The sequence below is a fragment of the Phyllostomus discolor genome, chromosome 6 (genome assembly GCF_004126475.2).
Source record: "Phyllostomus discolor isolate MPI-MPIP mPhyDis1 chromosome 6, mPhyDis1.pri.v3, whole genome shotgun sequence".
In the NCBI taxonomy this organism is placed as follows: domain Eukaryota; kingdom Metazoa; phylum Chordata; class Mammalia; order Chiroptera; family Phyllostomidae; genus Phyllostomus; species Phyllostomus discolor.
Genome location: NC_040908.2, coordinates 61620850 through 61640453, shown reverse-complemented (window position 1 = coordinate 61640453; position 19604 = coordinate 61620850). Strand labels below are relative to the sequence as shown.

General features: G+C 48.5%; 3 protein-coding genes across 5 annotated transcripts in view; 2 read left to right on the top strand and 1 right to left on the bottom strand.

The window, feature by feature from the left end:
• USP39 (ubiquitin specific peptidase 39) overlaps window positions 1-6205 on the bottom strand; it is a 29450-nt gene extending 23245 nt beyond the window's left edge. Inside the window, exons 1-3 of the mRNA XM_028516411.2 lie at window positions 5881-6205; window positions 2323-2392; window positions 1012-1106 (exon numbers count right to left, since the gene is read on the bottom strand). Of these exons, the coding sequence (XP_028372212.1) occupies window positions 1012-1106; window positions 2323-2392; window positions 5881-6148 (433 nt within the window). The 5' untranslated portion in view covers window positions 6149-6205. The remainder of the gene's footprint in view (window positions 1-1011; window positions 1107-2322; window positions 2393-5880) is intronic.
• Window positions 6206-7585: 1380 nt separating this feature from the next.
• On the top strand, window positions 7586-13067 carry C6H2orf68 (chromosome 6 C2orf68 homolog). Its single transcript, XM_028514528.2, has 4 exons — window positions 7586-7758; window positions 7850-7968; window positions 8812-8963; window positions 9334-13067. The coding sequence occupies exons 1-4, from the start codon at window positions 7652-7654 to the stop codon at window positions 9454-9456; spliced, it is 501 nt and encodes a 166-aa protein (XP_028370329.1). The 5' UTR covers window positions 7586-7651; the 3' UTR covers window positions 9457-13067.
• Window positions 8826-19160, top strand: TMEM150A (transmembrane protein 150A). 3 transcript variants are annotated; one of them, XM_036028241.1, is made up of 8 exons: window positions 8826-8963; window positions 15579-15759; window positions 16197-16244; window positions 16574-16660; window positions 17293-17360; window positions 17663-17790; window positions 18009-18186; window positions 18402-19160. In XM_036028241.1, exons 2-8 carry the CDS (start codon window positions 15695-15697, stop codon window positions 18638-18640), a joined length of 813 nt encoding a protein of 270 aa, XP_035884134.1. In that variant the 5' UTR covers window positions 8826-8963; window positions 15579-15694; the 3' UTR covers window positions 18641-19160. The 3 variants fall into 3 exon arrangements, with proteins under 3 accessions (XP_035884134.1, XP_028370327.1, XP_035884135.1); XM_028514526.2 differs by lacking the exon at window positions 8826-8963 and adding an exon at window positions 14717-15044; XM_036028242.1 differs by lacking the exons at window positions 8826-8963; window positions 16197-16244.
• Window positions 19161-19604: the final 444 nt, after the last annotated feature.

Genomic DNA, 19604 nt, shown 5'->3' with positions numbered 1-19604 from the left:
GATCCTTGTAAGAGTATGGAATATAGTTTATATTTCTTTTGACTCCTCCACTATACTATGTACATAGCATGTGTTTGTTCTGCATGAATTCAATATAATACAGCGGGGGACCCAAAAAAACCCTGAATTATTTTCTGGAGTGTGGGCCCCTTGTCGTACAGGCTTCCCCAGCTAGGTAAGTGTTCTAGGGACCCATCTGTATCAGTGTACCAGCTGCTGTTGTCAAAGGCTACACTGGGCTTCAGCAAATTTTTTTAAAGACTCTTTCAACATGTTTGCCTATCTCCTAATGGGCAATTTATAAGTGCACCTGCCCACACCGCTCTGTGTGTTCAGCACATTTTGATCAAAAAAAGGAATGACCCCTGTGCCCCACCCTCCCTATTCACCTGATCTCACTCCAAAAAACTTTCATTTCTCCAGATTAAAAAAAATCCTCAAAGGGAAACATTCTGTTGATGTGGAAGAGATGAAACAAAAATGGCAGAAACACTAAAAGTTATCAAAATTAACAATTTCAAAAACTGTTCTGAATAGTGGAAAAATGTTATTGCATCAAATGGGAAGAACTTTAAAAGGTAACTGAAGTTTAAACATGTAAGATTAAGTACATAATTTTTTATAAATAAATTCTGGTTTGGGGAAGGTTTTCCTTGCAATAAGTTGCCAGAAAAGAACAGAATGAAAAAGTCCTTAGAGCCAAAAGATTCTCAGACAAAGACACGAGTATGGAAAACACCAGAGACTCAAAGCCTAGAGTCTCTGGGCTCTCCCACACAGTCTTGCACTAACTCGTTCTTCCCCACTTAGGGTGCACTCAGGCTCTGGTCATCAGAGAGCCTCCTACTGACTTTCTGAGAGTACTGAATTTCCTGCAGCCAAAGAGAGGGATTATTAGACAGTACTCCTAACAACAGCAGCTTAGTTTAAAAAAAAAAAAATCTCTCTGGCACAGACCTGTGGCTATTGCTGAAAACCTAGGAAGTTTATAATGCAAAAACATTTATTTACCCTGAAAGTACTTGCCACACACCAGACAGGCATATGCATTGATATGTGAAAGGGAGATGGAACACAGTTTCTCAAAGTCAAAGTCCAGCACACTCCTAAGAACCAAAACAAAACAAAAGCAATTAATAGAGACAATGTCTAGGACGATGACACCCAAGTAAAGCAGCATTGGCTCCATGTTCCACAATGTCACACAGCATCCTGCAGAGAATGGTTCAATACCACATATAAATCACGGGGAACGTTAACTATTCCTTACCTAGACATTTAATACAGCACCTCCACCCACCAGGCCCCAAAGTAGTGTCGAGGTATCCCCACCAGACACACGATGCCAATGATCCTTCTTTTTACTATTTACAACCAGCTGAGAATACTCCATTGCAGTCACTTTCTCCGGAGGGGAAGCCACTGCAGGAATAGTAACAGGACCCCAGCAGAATTCCAAATTAAAAGACAAGTGATAGAAAGACATAAAAAGGTTAATTTTATAAAGCCTCTTTATAAAAGAAAAACTTATTTTTCCCTATAAAAATAAATGTGAAGCCTAAGGAGCGTCAGGAAAATACCTACAAATAGATCTACATGTTCAAGTGCAAAGTAATGGTATATGAGTACTGGGGAGGTAAGGGACAAAAAAACTTCACCTCCACTGAATCCACAGATGACAAAGGATCTGCTCTCAAACATTAACTCTAAGTAATTGGTAATGGTCTTGGTAAAGCTGTACAGTCTGTTAAAGGAACCACTAGCCACACATAGCTATTGGCATTTAAATTTAAAATAATTAGTATTAAATTTAAAATCCAGTTCCTTAAGCCACATTTTCCAATGCTCGACAGCCACAAATGGCTCATGCCTACAACAATGGAGAGCCTCTAGAGTATAAATTGAAAAGCATCCTGAGACATCACCAGAAATCAGAAAAAAAAAAGTACAAGGATGAGGTAGCAACCTCAGCATTAGGATATATTTCTGTCTTTTTTTCTCTGCCAAATCCCGGGCACCTACAGTAGTATCTAGCACATAGTGGCAGTCAATAAATAATACTTAAATTTCCTATTGTCATTGACACTATGTACCCCATTATTTCATCACACAAATTCAAAGTGAGCTAAAAGCTCTTTGTGGATACGTGCACCCTAAAACAACATGCCGTCAGATTCTTTAAACTGAAGAGCAAAGATTAATAAACATGGTAAGAAGCACAATTTTATAGGCAGAAAACTTTAAAAGAGATAAAATTTTTTCATGTGCTGTTCGATGTGCATTCCAAAGAATTGCCTGCAGAGGTATCCCGGTCCTACAGACCTGTTAATGGTATCCAGGTACGGGCAGTGGCGGCTTCTCCGGTCCTCAGAATCCACTCGGCCATTCTTTGCTGAAAGGGAAATCACCACAGGCCGTGAACATGGGAAAGCCATACTCAGGGTCAAATACCCAAACAGAAATGGGGAAAAATTAATCAGGGTGAGCCCCCATACATGTGTCCTGGCTACACCCAGAAAAGTCCACTAATGGAATGAGCCACAAACTAAAACAATATATTTGAAACACATATAACCAACAGATGAATTGTCTGCAGATTATGTACATAAAGAAATCTGGTGAAGCAATAAAAAACAGACAACCCAACAGAAAATGAAGAATACAGCCCACAAACATAAAAAAATATGTTCAACTTCATCGATAATCAAGAAAAGGCAAGTCTCCTTGCACAATAATATACCACTTTCACACCTACCAGAGGAAAAAATAAAATGAGAAAGTTCCAAATGTTGGCTAATAGGCGGAGCAGCGAGAATGCTCATGTCCTGCTGGTGGAGTGAAAACTGTTACCATCTCCTGGCGAACACTATAGCAAGATCAAAGCTGAAACTCTGCAGAGTTCTGTTTATATACTGCAGAGAAGTTTTTGCACACATGTACCAGGAGCGCTTGACTAGAAAACATTTATAGCAGCAATGTTTGAAAAAGCCCAGAAAGGAAACAATCCAAATATTTACCACAAATAAAATGGAGAAATATGTTTTCATATATCACTAATGGAACACCATGTAGCCATGAACATCTATCTGAACTTCAAAAATATGGCTAGCAAAAAAGAAAAAAAAAGGCAAATCAGAAGACTACATACAGTGTGATTCCATTTATGTCAAATACAAAACAAAACATGGTACTACTTAGGGATGCATATATGAGGTAAAACTATAACTAATAAAAGGAGATGTGATTAGAAAAAAATTCAGAAGTGATTACCTAAGCAAAGAAGGCAGATATAACTGGGAAAGGGCCTACAAGACCTTCTCCAGTTCTGTTTATATCCCACTTCTTAAGCTGAACAGTGTTAGGAAACAATTTTCCAAGGGTCTTCTCATGTTTCTGCATGTATTGTGACCAGAGGCACTAACTGCCTCCAAACTATCTTGTCAAGGATGTTTGTAGCCTTGGCTGGTGTGGCTCACTGGACTGACCACCGGCCTGCAAACCAAAGGGTCACTGGTTCGATTCCCAGTCAGGGCACATGCCTGAGTTGGGGGCCATGTCCCCAGTGGGGGGGGGGGGGGGTCAGAGACAACCACACATTGATGTTTCTGTCCCTCTCTTTCTCCTTCCCTTCCTCTCCCTTTTCTCTAAAAATAAATAAATAAAATATTTTTTAAAAGGATGTTTGTATAGTGAACAACTTTAGAAGACCAGGATAATATCTCCCTACAGAACAACAGGGAGGCAATCTCACAGCCCACTGTAAAAGACCCAGGCTCTCTAATCTCAGTTTCCCTTCTGCGAGGCCACCCACTGAGCCCACTGGGTTCCCTTCATGTTGCACTGTGGGAAACTGACTGGGGAAATGCTCCATTCTGACTACTGTTAGTACTGTAATAAATTGTCTCAGGTCCAATAGTCCCTTGTCTTCTGTCAGCATCCCTGTGAGAGGCTAACTTGGTAGCTTGCAAACGGAGTAGATCCTTCACAATTCTTGACAAGTGATAGATTTAACAGTATACATCCACACTCTACAATGTACTTCTGCATTACATCCAGCCCATTTAAGTACTTGTGATCTATTTCATGATAAAAGGAAAAAAAATTGTAACAACTGGGATCTCAGTGTGTCCCAGAGAAAACAATCTACATACCACAACTCCACAAAATATCTAACAAACAACTTCTGTTCCAATCCAAGGGGAACATGAGGCTCACAGAGTATTTAAGTACAGAAAATTAGAGAATACCCTGAAATTACTAACTAGATTATTCAAAGAATATCAAGCACTTTCTATGAGCAATGTGCTATTCTCACCATATGTGTAATACAAAAATATGTCAAACATAGGACCCTAAGCAAGAAATTTAAGAGTTAATACAAAAATATAATCATATAAGGGCCTGGTCAGGTAGCTCAGGTGGCTACAGCATCATCCCCATACACCAGGATTGCAGGATCAATCCCAGTCAGGGCACATACAAGAGTCAACCAATGTGCCCTGGCTGGTGTGACTCAGTGGATTGAGTGCCAGCGTGTGAACAGTGGATTGAGTGCCGGCGTGTGAACCAAAAGGTCGCCAGTTCAATTTCCACCAGGGCACATGCCTAGGTTGTGGGCCAGGTTCCCAGTAGCAGAAGCTCAAGAGGCAACCACACATTGATGTTTCTCTCCCTCTCTTTCTCTCTCCCTCCCCATCTCTCTAAAAATAAACAAATAAATTAAATTAAATTAAAACCAATGGAAAAAAATTGTCAACCAATGAATGCATAAATAAGTGGAAGAACAAAATTGATGTTTCTCGCCCTGACCTGTGTGGCTCAGCTGGTTAGGCATCATCCTGCATAGCAAAAGGTTGCCGGATCCCTGGTCAGGGCACATGCCTAGGTTACAGGCACCATCCCTGGTTGGGGCATATACAATAGGCAACCAATCGGTGTTTCCTTTCTCCCTCTCCCTCCCATCTCTATAAATAAATAGTTTTTGAAAACTGATGTTTGTTTCTAACAGCAATAACTTTTTTAAAAAGAGTATAATCACATACAGATAATCAGGACCAGATGCAGAATTATAAAGTCTTGGGGAATGAGAAATACCTTCCCCCGAAACCCTACCCTTACCCTACATGTAGCCTAGTAACACCCTTCACCTGCTCCTTCAGTAGGGTCCTAAAAACTCCTCAGGAAACAAGTACATAGAAACATGATCAAATCAAGAGTTACAAGTTCACAGAAGCAAAAGATGTAATTGAGGTAACAGGGAAAGTTTCAGAAGTGGTGGAAACCTATTTCATGATTGGTTGAGATATGATCAAGTTGAAAATTACTACAGAAGTAGAATGAGTGAATAGGAAAGGGGTGCAGTCATTGGGGGGGGGCGGGGCAAGGGGAAGAACAGTGACACCGGTAGTTGTCAGAAAGATTCAAAGGTCCTGAGTTCCAGGACTATTTTCCACCAACTCAGAGAGACAAACACCTGAAACCCGCGTTCTCCAACCACAGTGACTCAGTCACACAGTTAAGATCAGAATCCAGACTTTCAGCCTCTCAACGCTAGCTAATCAACTCTGAATAGTCTAATTCCAGAAATTACAACCACACTCAATCCTCAGATGTTTTGTAAAAACTGAAGAAGGTGACACCTGTAAAATAATTAGCACAACGCCTGGCCCGCGTTGGGCATTCAATAAAGGAAAGCTGCTGCTACTGTTGTTAGAAACGTTGTAACTATGGTTATTATCAAGACGTGCTATCCTCATTGAAGACGCAGTCAAAAGTCGAGTCGCGGACCCCGGTGAAGTATGCAGTTCCCCCCAGGAAGAAAAGTTGGAAGGAGAAAAAGAACTCAAGAGTAGACCCCGAGTCCTCCCCGGCCCCGCGCACCTCGCACCTCCCGCTCAGGTTCGGAGTCTTCGTCCGCCTCGCGCTCCCGCTTCACCCGCACAGCGGGCACGAAGGGCGCCGGGGCCTCGCGCGCGCTCGCCGACTCGACCTCCCGTTTCACGCGCACGGGGCTACCCCGGGTAATCGGCGCATCGGTCTCCCGCTCCCGATCTCGCTCACGCTTGACGCGACCCGAGCTGACCCTTGACTCGGATTCACGCTTCCCGCGGTTGGAACCACGAGACTCCCGCTTTGACCGGCCAGACATCGCCACTACCGGCAGACTCGCCCCGCGCAGGGGCCTGGCACCCCACAGCGCGCGCAAACAGCCAATCAGGAGCAGCGCTATTATCCAGCGCAAAGTTCTCTACGAGTCGCCAACGGGGACAAATTACATTACAGGAAACTGGGAAGTACTGCGCTTTTGTCGGCCTCTTTGTGGCTGCGCGCGCAGCTGAGAATCATCTGGCGGCCTACTGCCACCTTACCCGAAATTTCCAGTTTAAAGTGGCTGGAACTTTTAACTGACTGCGGATTTCTGGATTTAAAAAAGCTCCCATTGGGCCCCAGATTTCTTCAAGACACAGTGTGCCTCGAAGCCAAAATCGGGGGCGTCTCCGCGCTTCGGAGACCGACACCCCTGCACAGGAGAACTAGGCGACATCCCCAAATCATCCCCTGCCTGCAGTAACCCTGAGTCTCTAATTAATTCCACATTTAGAGGATTTGTCTTGTTATTACACGATAGTGCAAACGTGAAATAGAGGGTATTTACTGTGACACTACTAAAGCTGAGGCTTCAGGACCTGTGATTCTTCACGACTCGGAACTTTTTTTGTACAGCTCTGCTGAGGTGTTTTGACATAAAACAGCACGTTTTAAGTGTGCAATTGTCTCAAAACTGCCAAGTGGATATATACACTAAAACCAGCACCACGATCAAGATAATCTACCCACCAGCCCCAAAAATGTCTGCTTTGTCACTACAGGTTAGCTGGCATTTTTTAGTTTCATATAGAAGTAAACACACGGGCGTCCTTTTCGACGCAGCCCCTTTCCCTCCACCGTATTTCTTTCGAGATTCATCCCCGTCATGTCAACCGCGTGTTATATTGATCAGCGGTGTTCGGCTGTGTGTGTGCGTGCACCATGGATCGTCCCAGTTCTAATCATGAATTCCTAATCTTTGTTTGTTTGTTTGTTTTAAGGGCAACTCGAAAATGGCACACGCCCAGACCCCTGAAAAGCCGTGGGTCCTCCCAGGGCTGGGCCCGGGCAGCAACGGGACGACAACAAAGCTCCGGCACAAGGCCCAGGAGCCGCTGCAGGTCTTGCAAGAGCACTAGCCTCCTCAAAAGTCCTCAAGGTGCTCTCCAGTCCCCATTTACAAATGAGGAAACTGAGGCACAGCAGGGTTCAGTAGTAAACCGAGGTCACGCATATGGTGGCGAAGTTTCACAGCACCCTAACCCTGGAGAAAGGAAGGGAAGGCTCCACAGCTAACGCTGAGTGGTGTCGTGGGTGCAGAATCGTCTGACGTATGAGCAGTAAGCCTAAATCCTCCATTCTCAAGGTAACGTTACACAGAAAAGATGCGCGCGTTCACCACCCACCGGAGCTAGGAACTCCGCGCGCGGTGCCTCTCGGCCCCGCAGCCCTTCCGGGCGGAAGGTCGGGGCGCTAGGCCGGAAGGCGAGCTAGGAGAGCCCCGGAGTTCTCCGGCAGGGAGGGAGGCCGTTGGGGTGACGGTGCTCCGCGCACAGCGCTCCAGATGGAAGCGGCACCGAATTCAGGGGCAGCTCTTTGTTGCAAGCCCGGCGGGCGACTGGACATGAGCCACGGCTTCGTGCACCACATTCGGCGGAATCAGCTCGCCCGGTACCGTCCCACCCCGTCGCCCTCCTCCCACCCCTGCCTGGCCCGGTCCGTCCAGGCTGGCTGTCCCTGACTCCCGCCCGGCTCCCCTCAGGGACGACTACGACAAGAAGGTGAAGCAGGCGGCCAAGGAGAAGGCCAGAAGGCGGCACACGCCCGCGCCGACGAGGCCCCGCAAGCCGGACCTGCAAGTGTACCTCCCGCGACACCGAGGTGAGGCCTCCCGCCCTGCCTGCCTCCAAGGTTGCGCTGTCTTCTGGCCCGGGACCCTCTGCCTCAATGCACTCCCCTTCTCTATATGCAAAAAAGGAAAAAAATATATACCTATTTCCCAAGGTTGAGTTAAGTCCCTTCCCAGAACCTCCACTTGGACGGTCCCCAAACCGACCAGCCGTTCTTCCTGGAGAAGAGGGAGGGCTCGTGGCCCCCAGCTAAACATCATTATTACAACACATACTTTGGATCCAACAGAAAGTTGCCTGCCAGTTTCCCCATCGTACTGTATATTAGTATTCCCACTACCTAACAGAGAAAAGGCTGGGCACAGCTGTAGGTGACCAGGACATAATTGTGGACTGAAGCCTCAAACTAGCAAAAGGCCTTTTTTCCCAGTTTTCCTGAGACCTCGAGATCAGAATAGTTAACAAATGATGCTAGATTTGTTGAGCATTACTTAAAGTGTTGCTAGGCTTCTGTACATTGTCATATAGTTATCGTAGGGCTGCATAATGTAGCAATTGGTGTTTCTGTTTCACAACCAGAAAACAGGCAGAGATAGGTCAAGTAACTTGCCCAAGATCTCAGAGCTAGTAAATGACAGCCTGCATTTGAACCCAGGCTGAGCTCTATCCACCTTTCTACCACCTTCCAACCCTATTCACTAGACAAATGTATACTGTATACCTACTGTATGGCAGGTCTGTGCTGGCCCTGGAGCAGGGATACAAAGGTAAATAAAACGCCTGACTGACACTCATTAAAAAGTTGGGGCTTTTATCACTGTGATCAGGGCCTCCAGCAGCCTTCCCCTCTTCTCTTTCTGGTTCATCCTTCCAGATGGCTCTATCCACCCAAGCAACCCAGACTGTGAAGAGTCCGGTGAAAGCAGCAGTAGTGGAGGCTCTGAGCCAGAGCCTTCTAGCCATCAGCTCTTCTGCTTAGAATATGAGGCGGACAGCGGGGAAGTCACATCAGTTATCGTGTATCAGGTACGCCTGGTGGAAACAGCTACGGCCTGAAGGTCCTAGGAACTGGTAGAAATCACTGCCAGTCCCCAAGCCACTGCTTTCATCAGGGTCAGAGGGAAGTGTCTGCTCCATATGGGAGCATAGACTGCTGGGCAATGCCTTTGAGCACAACTTCCATCACACAGTGATCCTCAGTGGGCAACAGAGAGGGTTCATGACCCTCAGTTGAGAATCACTGTTACAGTGTTACAGGGGATACCTGGGAAATGACAGGCACTGGAAAGAAGTTATGAGTCAAATGGAATTCTTTGAGAGTATTATCTAGGGACAGGGCAGGTGGTCTTTCCAGAAGAGGCCAGGCCCTGAGCTTCCTGACTCTTCCCCCACGTAGGACGATGATCCAGGAAGGGTGAGTGAGGAGGTGTCAGCACACACGCCTCTGGATCCGCCCATGCGAGAGGCCCTCAAGTTGCGCATCAAGGAGGAGATTGCAAAGCGCCAGAGCCGACACTGACCAGGCTGAAGGCATTCCCTCCAGGCTGGAGTCACTGCCCAGGGAGTTCACCCCTAGTTTGGGGATGCCAGGACCAGTCTAGGCTGATCTTGAGACACATACACACAAATACACAGATACCTCCCAGAGCTGCTAGTAAAGGGTGTAGTAGGGGCTGTGCCTGACCAACTCCCTTGTAGCCAGTCTTTCTTGTATTTTGGCCCATTTGACCAGCCTAATTTGGGATTTTTGAGAATTTTTGGCTAGTTTGGTGTTCTAAGAGCAGAGACTCCCAGGAGAGCCAAGGTTTAGAAGCCTTATGCCAATGTGCTGCTTTCTCAGTGAGTTCATATGCCTTGGGACACCTGGCCACTGCTGCTCCACCCAGCTCCATGAGCCATGTTTGTTATTGTATAGTTCCTTTCTACTGTGCATCTGCTCACTTTCATTCATGTTCTTCTAGATCTTTTTTTTTTTCTGTCTCTTTGTTCTTTTCTTCATCTTTTGGTCTCAGAGTCCATCAGTTCCACCCTGCCTTGCAATATGACTGTACACCTCCAGCTGCTGAGAACTGAGGAGGTGTGGGGTCCTGGTGGTATACCTTTCTGACGAGCTCTCCCAGTAATCTGATATCAATACAGGGAGAGGTGTTCATTTTTGAGGCTGACTTGCCAGCGTGTCTCCCTCTCCTTCCATGGCTTTTTCAAGTTTCTGTCAGGTTCCACTGTTTTGCACCGTCTAGATAAAGGAGACTTAGGAAGATGATGCCAAAACTAAATTTCAAGAATTTCTTGCAGCAAAATTTTCCTTGGTTAAGACTATAATTCTAGCTTTCAACCTCATCCCTAAAGGGGAATTATCAAAACATGCTTGAAACTGCCCTTCCAAATGTGATTTAACAGTCTTGAACTGTTAAAGAGAAATTCAGCAGCAATAATTGCCTGTTTGGAACCATAGTTGCAAAGATTAAAAACGGCACAATACCCCAAAGGAAGTAAAATGAACATCTCTCATTCCTGCCCCATTCCTTCTCCTTTCCTGACTTTCAAGAGTATATAATCTCCCAACAAATCCTTAGAATAAACATGCCAGGAATATCAGTGCTTTCACCTAAGTGAACATTTTGCCTAATGCAGGTTGAAGCTGAATTCCGAGAAATTCACAGGGCATCCATTCTGTTCCCAACCACTTAAGTTTTCCAGCACATTAGCCTAACCTCAGTGACTTGAAATTTGGGGGTTACGTGAGCCCACAAGCACTGAGACTTCTTGAAACCAAAGTCCCCCTGCCCCAGGGGTTTTTCCACATCAGGGTCTCAAGATCAGTCTAGCTGGTCCATCTCAGCAGCTTTTCTCTTAGAGGACACCTGAGGGCACTCTTAAAGCACATTATTAAAATGCAGCTAGCCACAGCTTGCAGTGACAAGAATGCTGGAAGGTGAGTGAGGCGGATAAGTTAAAAGGACCTGGTTGTGAAGGGACCACAGTGCTCCTGGCCCAAAGAGCTGGCCCAAGGTTAAAGGCCTTAACCTTGCCAGTCCTGAGCACAGTTCTACTTTCAAAGGAGAAAGTCTGCCCTCTATTTATTCAGCTGGACTCCAAGTGCCTTTTGACTTACAATGTTAACTACCCTCCAGAGCTTCCTGAGTCGAGGAGGCTATGCCATCATCCCAATCTCCCTGCAGCTCAGAGAACCAGTTATTTTAGTCTTCCAGCTCCTCAACTGATCTTCTGACTTGGACATAGAATCTCATTGGAACTCTTGGGCTTCCCAATCTGGAAATACCTTTGGGGTCCATCTTCTCACAGCTGAATGGCCTGCTTCCTGGATTTACTATAGAAATTTAGAAACAAGACCAGAAGAGGCTGGGCATAGCACCTGAAAGTTTAGCCTCTATTCCGTTTTGTGAGAAGGGAAGCATGTACCTACTGTCTTTGTGTGTTTGTCATGTAATCCATACACACTCAGGTAAGAAACTGATGGGAACTGCTTGCATGTAAATTTTTTCTTGAAGCACTTTGCCTATCAAGTGCATATAAAATATTTTCCATTCAAGAAAGTATTCTAATTCTTAGCGAATTTATGCAGTATGACTCTATAAATCACTGGCCTGATACTTACTGAGGTAGTCCTTCAGAGAAGAATTATTGGTGATGAGGCTGCCATTGCTCCAGGTGTGCCTGAAATGCTTCTCTGGTGATGGCCCTCAGCCATCAGAGAGCTTTCTAGCACAGGCTCATTGGTTATTGCCACCCATTATCTGGGGCCCAGTTTATTCACTAGGCTTGCCTCCAGACGTCTTTCACCTGTTTTCAAAATTGGTGCTTTTCCATCAAGGGAAATGTTCAGAGCATTTCCCACAGGCTCTAGCTGTTCCCAAAAGGGATTTGTCCAGTGCTGTGTGGTACAATGGCAACAGCGTTGGACTAGCTGGAGCTTTCCAGCAGGCTGCAGCAGATTCCATACCCACTTGACTAGATGCATTCTTGGCTATCTAAAAAAAGGTCTGGTAGCCTGATAGGTATCTTATGTAAGTGTTCCTTCACTTACTGAGGGTAAGCCTTGGATTTTAAGGTTTTGTGTTTCCTGGGCCACAGTGGGAAATACAGAAGGAAGCTGGGGTTTGCAGGGGTTTGGGCTGTGCAAAAATAAACACTAAAGCTTGAGTTCCAGCCAGTTGGCAAACATGGAAATCTTTGACGAACAAAAAGCAAGAAAAGAATGTAAAGCTTTTTGTATTGAGTGAGAGAGAGTAGGAGCCTGTGGAGGCTGGCCAGATAGCAGGACCAGCGTGTGCAGTACCAAATTCTCCCATGGAAGAGCCTCTGAAAGGGACATTCCATCTCTGTGGTCTCCCCTGAGGGCACTGCCAACTAGAGGTGAGCCTAGGGTAGTGGGTATTCAACCTGCATTGCATTCAGTGGGATCTGTAGATGGTTGGGTAGTAGATCCCAACTGGTTCACAAATATAAATGAAACCTTTATATATATAGAAAGAAGTAAAGACAGGTTATTTTCCTACCTCTGAGATTTTGGGAGAATCACATTGGAATGTTGGAAATTATTTGAAACATTTTAAGTTCCCTCCTTGAATTCCTCACCCTGAGGAATTAGATGGCTAAGAAGCCATAAGGCCCTGATGGGTGTGGTTCAGTTGGTGGAGCACCGTCCCAGTCCCACAAAGCAAAAGGTCGACCGATTCCGGACAGGGCACATGCCTGGGTTACGAGTTCAATCCCTAGTTGGGGTGTGTACAAGAGGCAACCTAGTGATGGTTCTCTCCCTCTCCCCCATCCCCTCTCTCTAAAAATACGTAAGTAAAATCTTTTTTTAAAAAAGAAGCCATAGGCACCCACCCCAAATTTCCTCAGTAATTGGAGTGATACTAGAAGTGAAAACCTGAGTAAAGAGCCCCCCTGCCTTCTCAAAGCCACCAGAACAGCAGACTGGTTGCACTGGTTATGCTGTGATGTTAAATGTATAAAAGCCATAGAGTCTTCTGTTTTCTCATTTCAATGTTTCTGCTTTGTGGGTGAATAAAGTGAAGTATGCAAATAATTTGAAAATACTGGAAGGAAGGTACTTTTCAAAGACAGTATTGTTTTTAACCAATAAACATTATTTTTACAGCACTGTTTTTGCCAAGAGTTGTGAAATCACTTGTGTGTGTAAGGAAAGTGAAGGTTAAATGCCTGCCCCTGACATCATTCAGCACCACAGAATCAGCATTTGAAATCTTATCTCTTGCTTTAGCCTATTTTAAGAACTGTCCTGGTGAGAACATAACATCTAGACTCATGTGGCTTTAGAGCTGGAAGGGACTTTTAGAGACATCTGGTCCTACTTGTCTGATACATGACTCCCCCTTTACCGACTACACATGAAGGGCCTTTCAGTCCCAGGGAGCTCTATTTTGGGGAGTAATTCTATTTTAAGGACTACTTATAGTGTCATATTAAGCTAAAATCTCCCTTGTCACAGCTCTACAGTACACTTTATGTTAAAACAGCCAGTTTAGAACTTGGCTAGTCCTCTCGGGCCAACCCCAAGATAAAGGTTGGACAGGAACACAAACCCAGATCAATAAGAAACAGTATTGACTAAAAATGGCAAAGCTACTGATGAAATAGGAAATGGTGAGGGTTCATAGCACCATTGGGCAGATGAGAAAAAGGGCCTGTGCCAACAGAAACACACCTGAGCAACAAGATGGAGCCACTGTGAATCGGAAAGAGGGACCCCTTTGTCCTGGGGCACTGAGTACAGCCAGCAGCAGCTGGACTGAATTTTACACCCCACTGGTCCCTTCAGCCTGGTCATCTTGTAATCACTCCATACAGCCATGCTTCCGCTACTTGTCCTGATGCAATTTGGAAACGGTCTCTCCAACAGGTTTCCTCTTTCCATTTTTAACTGCCACTGGATCCAAAAAAGCTTTCTCTTTTTTCAAGCCATTGTCCAGCTTATCTGCTTTTTCTTCCCAGTACTGGGCAGTTTTACCTTTGCCTCACCCATGCTGTGGACTTGACAACTCCCTGCCTCCTGGCAGCCTGGGCCCATGCTCTTAAGATAATGATTTGTTGGCGCCAGTGTCGTCTCACAAAAGCTCCCAACAGATGCTGGGCTTCCTTTTAGAGTTCCAGGCACCCTTCTGGTATGTTCAAAGAAGTATTCCGCCCTTTTAACTAGGAAAAGGACCACGAGGGCACTCTTGCCCTGTAGGTTTTGGTGTGCAGCTGGTAGCTAATTTATTTCCACAATATCCTGCTTCCTTTTCTTAAACTGCTCAGGGTCTCCCACCTTCTTCTGTTGCATACCAACACCTGGCCATGTGTGTCCACTTAGAATTGGCCTCTGCCCCCGTGCTTCAAGTTAAGTATTGAGCAGTGGGATAATATATTTTGGACACTGACTTCTGGACAGTAGTACTATGTGTACTTGTACCCTTGAAAATGTATCCGGTGAAAGTAGCACCCTCCAGAATTTGCTGCGTCCGTGGAAGCATAAGTCAAATCATGGGGTGCTTGACCTTAAGGAAGAGCTATGCTACTCTGCAAGGCACCAAGCCTGGAACAGAGGCAGGCATGGCGCGCCACGATAAGATAACCCGGAGTCTCTGTGTTGTCGGCCCTTCCCCGCCGTGGAATGTGCCCAGCGGCGGAGGGAGGCTACCTCCAGCCACGTGCATGATGACGACCACAGGTGATGCTAGAAGGTGCTGCACCGCCCCCGCCACCGCCCCCCCCCCCCCGCACCACTTCCCGCCTCCCGAATCTTCCACCGCAGGAACGGGGAACCGGGACTTTCCTTTGGACATCTCCGAGTCACAGCCGCTGCCGAAGTCATCGTGCCCGGGTCCCAGAGGCTGGACAGCACGTCCACTGCCCCGGGTCTCTGCGCTGGGGCTCGGGATTTGTAGTCCGGAGCCGAGCGCGGGGCCCGCGGGGCACGGACTCCAGGTCCCGGCGGGCGGCGCGGCGCCGCGCGGCCTAGGGTGGGGGCGTGGCCGCCGGCCCTTTAAACCTGCAGGGCCGCTTTGAGGGCCTCAGCCCCGGATGGCGCCACGCCGGACTGAGTAGTGCGCGGCAGCCGCGGGGCGCTCTGGGGAGGTGCGTACTGGGCCCCCTACTTCTCAGGACCCCCAAGGATCACCGAAGAAGGCTTGTTCCCCAGTTCCGGAGACTCGCTGGCCACGGGCTCCAGGCACCCACGCCGGCCAGGCCGGGCTGGGCTTCCCGCTTGAGCCCGCCCCTCCCCCAGGGTGCGGTAGTCGCGTGGTTCCCTGCGTGTGGCCGCCCCTTTACCGGGCCTGGATCCCCTCCAGGCTTTCTTTGGCTTGTCCCCTAGACCGTCCTAACTGTAGCATGGCGTCCAGCCTGGCTGCCTTAGGCGAGGGAGGGTGACTACTACCTGTGCAGATGTTATGGCGCCGCCTGAGTCCCTAAGCAAGCCGGTGGCTTTTGGGTGGGACGCGGAGGCCCCGGTGGGTGCCAGAGGTGACCACATTGTGGTGTGGGCTGAGCCCAAAATGTGGGCACTTAGCTCCAGTGGGTGCTCCGAATCAGGTGATGCCCTAACACCCCACCACTTACGGCTTTAGCCATTCACTGGACCCTGGACTTTGACCCCTCTCTTTCCACCAGGCTGGGGCAGTTGATGGTTTTGGAGAAGTATCTTAAGGTAGCTGGTCCTGCCCCCTCCTCCCCACCTACCTCTTGTCATCCCTCCCACACTACTACCACCCTGGCTCCCCCCCCTCATGACCGCCTGGATCCTCCTTCCTGTCAGCTTGTCAGCATTCTCCATCACTGGCCTATGGACTGTGTAAGTAAAGAGGGGGAGGGGGAGACAGCAAGGGAACAAAATGGGCCCAGGCTGAGGAGGGATAGGACCTAGCCAGGAGCTTGATGGGACAGACAAAGTCCCTTGTCCTGTTGCAGGCTCCAGGGTGATACCCAGGGTCATCTGTCTCCAAAGCCTGGCCTGGTGTTTGGGCACACAGTCAGTCCCTTGGGACAAGCTGTCCAGCAAGGTGGCCCCAAAAGACCTACTGCTAGTCAGAGCAACTTCCAGAGATCCTCTAGTTTGTGGCTATGCCGTGGGTTCTAGAGTAGCATCAGGCCTCAGGGCCACCCCAGCTTGAATCCCTAGCTAGGACAATGAGGCTGAATGGGGCCAGAATCAAGGGAAAAGACAGTGGTCAGTGGGGGAAGGCTGGGCTTGGCTGGGAGGGTTGTCAGGTGACAGTTCTGCTCCCACAGGTATGCCATGGCCGTGATGAACCGCCACGTGTGCCCTGTGGAGAACTGGTATGGCGCACTCTGCAGACAGCTTCACTCTAAAGCTCCCTTCATCTCTGTTCCCTCTTGGGCCGGGGCTGCTGCGAGCCAGACGGAGACCCTGAGCCTCACTGCTCTTCTTTGACATTGGCGCGCCTGCCCCTCCCCAGGCATGGCTTTGTGCCCATTTACCTGCTTCCCACCATCCCTTCGCCCCTTCGGCTTCTGTCTCAGGCAGGCCCTGGGAAGTGGGCTCTTCTGCTCCCTGATAAGGGAGGTCTGGTAGGGTGGTCTCTGAAGTAAAGGCCCGGTGGTTAAGGGAACCCGTTTCCACCAATCTACTCTGTCCTGCCTTCCAGGTCCTACAACGAGTCCTGCTCTCCTGACCCCACTGAGCAAGGGGGTCCCAAGACCTGCTGCACCCTGGACGATGTCCCCCTCATCAGGTAAGGCCTGGAAACTGGGCAGATCAGAGAGATCCAAGGCACTGATAGATTCCCAGCCAAGTGGCTCATCAAGCAAAGGCCTGCCCCAAAGGGTCTCACAGGAATAATAATTATATTAAGAGCACATAATAACAGTGCCCCTTGACAGTTACTGTGTGCCAGGCACTGTGCTGAACGCTTTACATGAATAACGCCATTTAATTCCCAGCACTGAGGCAGCTATTCTTTTCACTATTTTATAGGCAAGGAAACTGAAATTGAGGTATGTCATCCATTTAGGTCACACAGCTCTTAAGTAGAGATAGCTAAATTTAAGCTGAAGCCCTCTGATTGCCCAGCCCAAAATCTGGCTCAAGGACAGCCAAACCAGCTACAGACCTCGACAGTCTTGGGGAGTCCAAGAAATCTCAGGGTCTGCCCAGCAATCCTGGGTACTTCCTAACCTGTCACACACAAGCTCTGCCTTATTTGGAGGGGAGGGAGTGCCAGCCTGGGACCAGTTTGTGAGAAACACTGGTCCTTCTCATAAATCAGTGGCTTAAATCAAGCACAGAGAAAGCAAGTGGGCCAGAAGGGGGGCCCTCTGATGCTCCTGCCCCTCTCTCACTTTGTCCTTGCCCTCCTCCCCTCAGCAAGTGCGGCACATATCCCCCAGAGAGTTGCCTCTTCAGCCTCATTGGCAACGTGGGTGCTTTCATGGGTGAGTTGTGCCCTTAGCCCCCATAGCCAGCCCGGTCCAGCCCATCCCTCCACACCCTCCCCCCAGGAAGCCCTTGCTTACCAAGGGCTACCCAACCAAGCCCACCCAACCAAGGGCTGAAACAAGAGGGGCCACTTCTATCCCTGTTCCATGAAAGCCAGAGGCTGACTCCCACACAGCCGTTCTGCTGGCTGGAACCTGAGGAAACCCAATTCACCACCCATCCATCTATTCCCTTGTGGCTCTCAGAGTGTCTGAAGGGGTGAGAGCTAGCAGGCTCCACTCATGCTCTTCTTCCCCAGTGGCCCTGCTCTGCCTCCTGCTCTACGGGCAGCTCCTGGAGCAGAGTCGGCATTCCTGGATTAACACCACGACACTCATCACAGGCTGCACCAATGCTGCAGGCCTTGTGGTGGTCGGAAACTTTCAGGTAGACCCACCTATCCACCTCTTGAACTTCCCATAAAAGGGTATGGCTGCCTGCCCGGACCCTCAAGGTTCCTGAGGGTTGACCCAAGATGCAGGGCAGCCCCTCAGGGTTGGGGGTGAGGGAAGCAGGGCCTGGGAGAAGGAGGAAGAGAAAGAAGAGCTATGAAGGGGGTAGAGGAGCAGGGCTACTTCACTGATGAGCCTTCTCTCTGGGCCTAGGTGGATCATGCTAAGTCTCTGCATTACATCGGAGCTGGTGTGGCCTTCCCGGCCGGGTTGCTGTTTGTCTGCCTGCACTGTGTCCTCTCCTACCACGGGGCCACCGCCCCACAGGACCTAGCTATGGCCTACCTGAGGATTGTGCTGGCAGCCATCGCCTTTGTCGTCCTGATCCTCAGTATCCTTCCAAGATAGCCCAGCCCTTCTCTCACCCAACATGACTGGGGGAGAATGGCACACCTTCCAGATACCACTGCCCAGTGTGGTCTTCCACTCCCGCTCCCGAGATGTCAGGCCTAGTCCTTCTCCCCAGCATAGTTACAGATCCGGGAAGGCAGGTGTGTTGCCAGTCCCCCACACATCCTACTGGACCTTTCCTTAGCCCCATTCCAGGCGGCGTCTTCTTCATCCATGAGAGTTCTCAGCTGCAGCATGGGGCAGCCCTGTGTGAGTGGGTGTTTGTCATCGACATCCTCATTTTCTACGGCACCTTCTGCTACGAGTTTGGGACAGTCTCCTCAGAGACACTGGTGGCTGCACTGCAGCCTGCTGGCCGAGCCTGCAAGTCCTCCGGGAGCACCAGCACCTCCACTCACCTCAACTGTGCCCCTGAGAGCATAGCCATGATCTGAGATCTGGAGAGGGTGGCTGGCCCAGCCTCCACTGCTCCCCACCTATGTCTTTGCATTTATTTCATACCAAAAAATTTCTGAGAAAGTATTCTGTTGGGATATAGGCCTCCTTGCCCCTAGACGAGGGGCCATCCCACACCCACCTGTGCCATAGAGGAGCGGGCCCTGGCAGCTGCCTGAGCTGCGCACGACCCGCTCCCCACTGTCTTTATATTTAAAGGTCACATATCCTCAGTCACCCAGCCAACCCTTCAGGTGCCTTCTACTCCCCAGTGCCAGGGCCAGACTACTGGGGTTTTGTGCTGCAGGAATTGGGGGCTGGGAATGGCAAGGATAGAAGTGCTAGGGGTAGGGGGCATGCCTTAGTATGTGGGAAGGCCCACTTTGGGGCCCTGGGATTCTTCACTCTGCCCCTTACTTTTTTTAGGGCAAATAACAGCAGAACCATGTGGGTATTTTAGTACTTTTATATATATATGTGTGTGTATATATATATCTATTAAAAGAATTCTAATTTGCATGTTTGTAGTCTGTTCTGGAGAGTCAGAGGGCCTGATTCAAGTCAGCTTTCCCTGGGAAAGAATGGGAGGAAGCCCGTGCCCCTAGGAAGAGTCGAGTGCCCAGTGCTCTTTGAGAGCAGGGCTGCCAGAAACAGGATGGCAGGTGCTAGCCAAATACCCCTCAAGAGTTTGAAGCCCTGTTTGGGCTTTTAAGCAGTTTAAAGAACTGACTGATCTGATCATTCCACGCTTCCTTTCCCCACTCAAAGTCTGGTTTGAAGTTGGATTCCTTCGTATAAGGGGTGGGGGTGCACAGGGTTGTGTAAAGAGCAGCTTTAAAAATGTTAGAAGCAAGAAATATAGTCAACCAAGGTTGACTAAAAATTGCAGGGGAAGAGGGATACATCTTTAAATGCCTACTGGGTGCCAGACTGTGACATATTTTGCTTTCTAGCCATGAACAC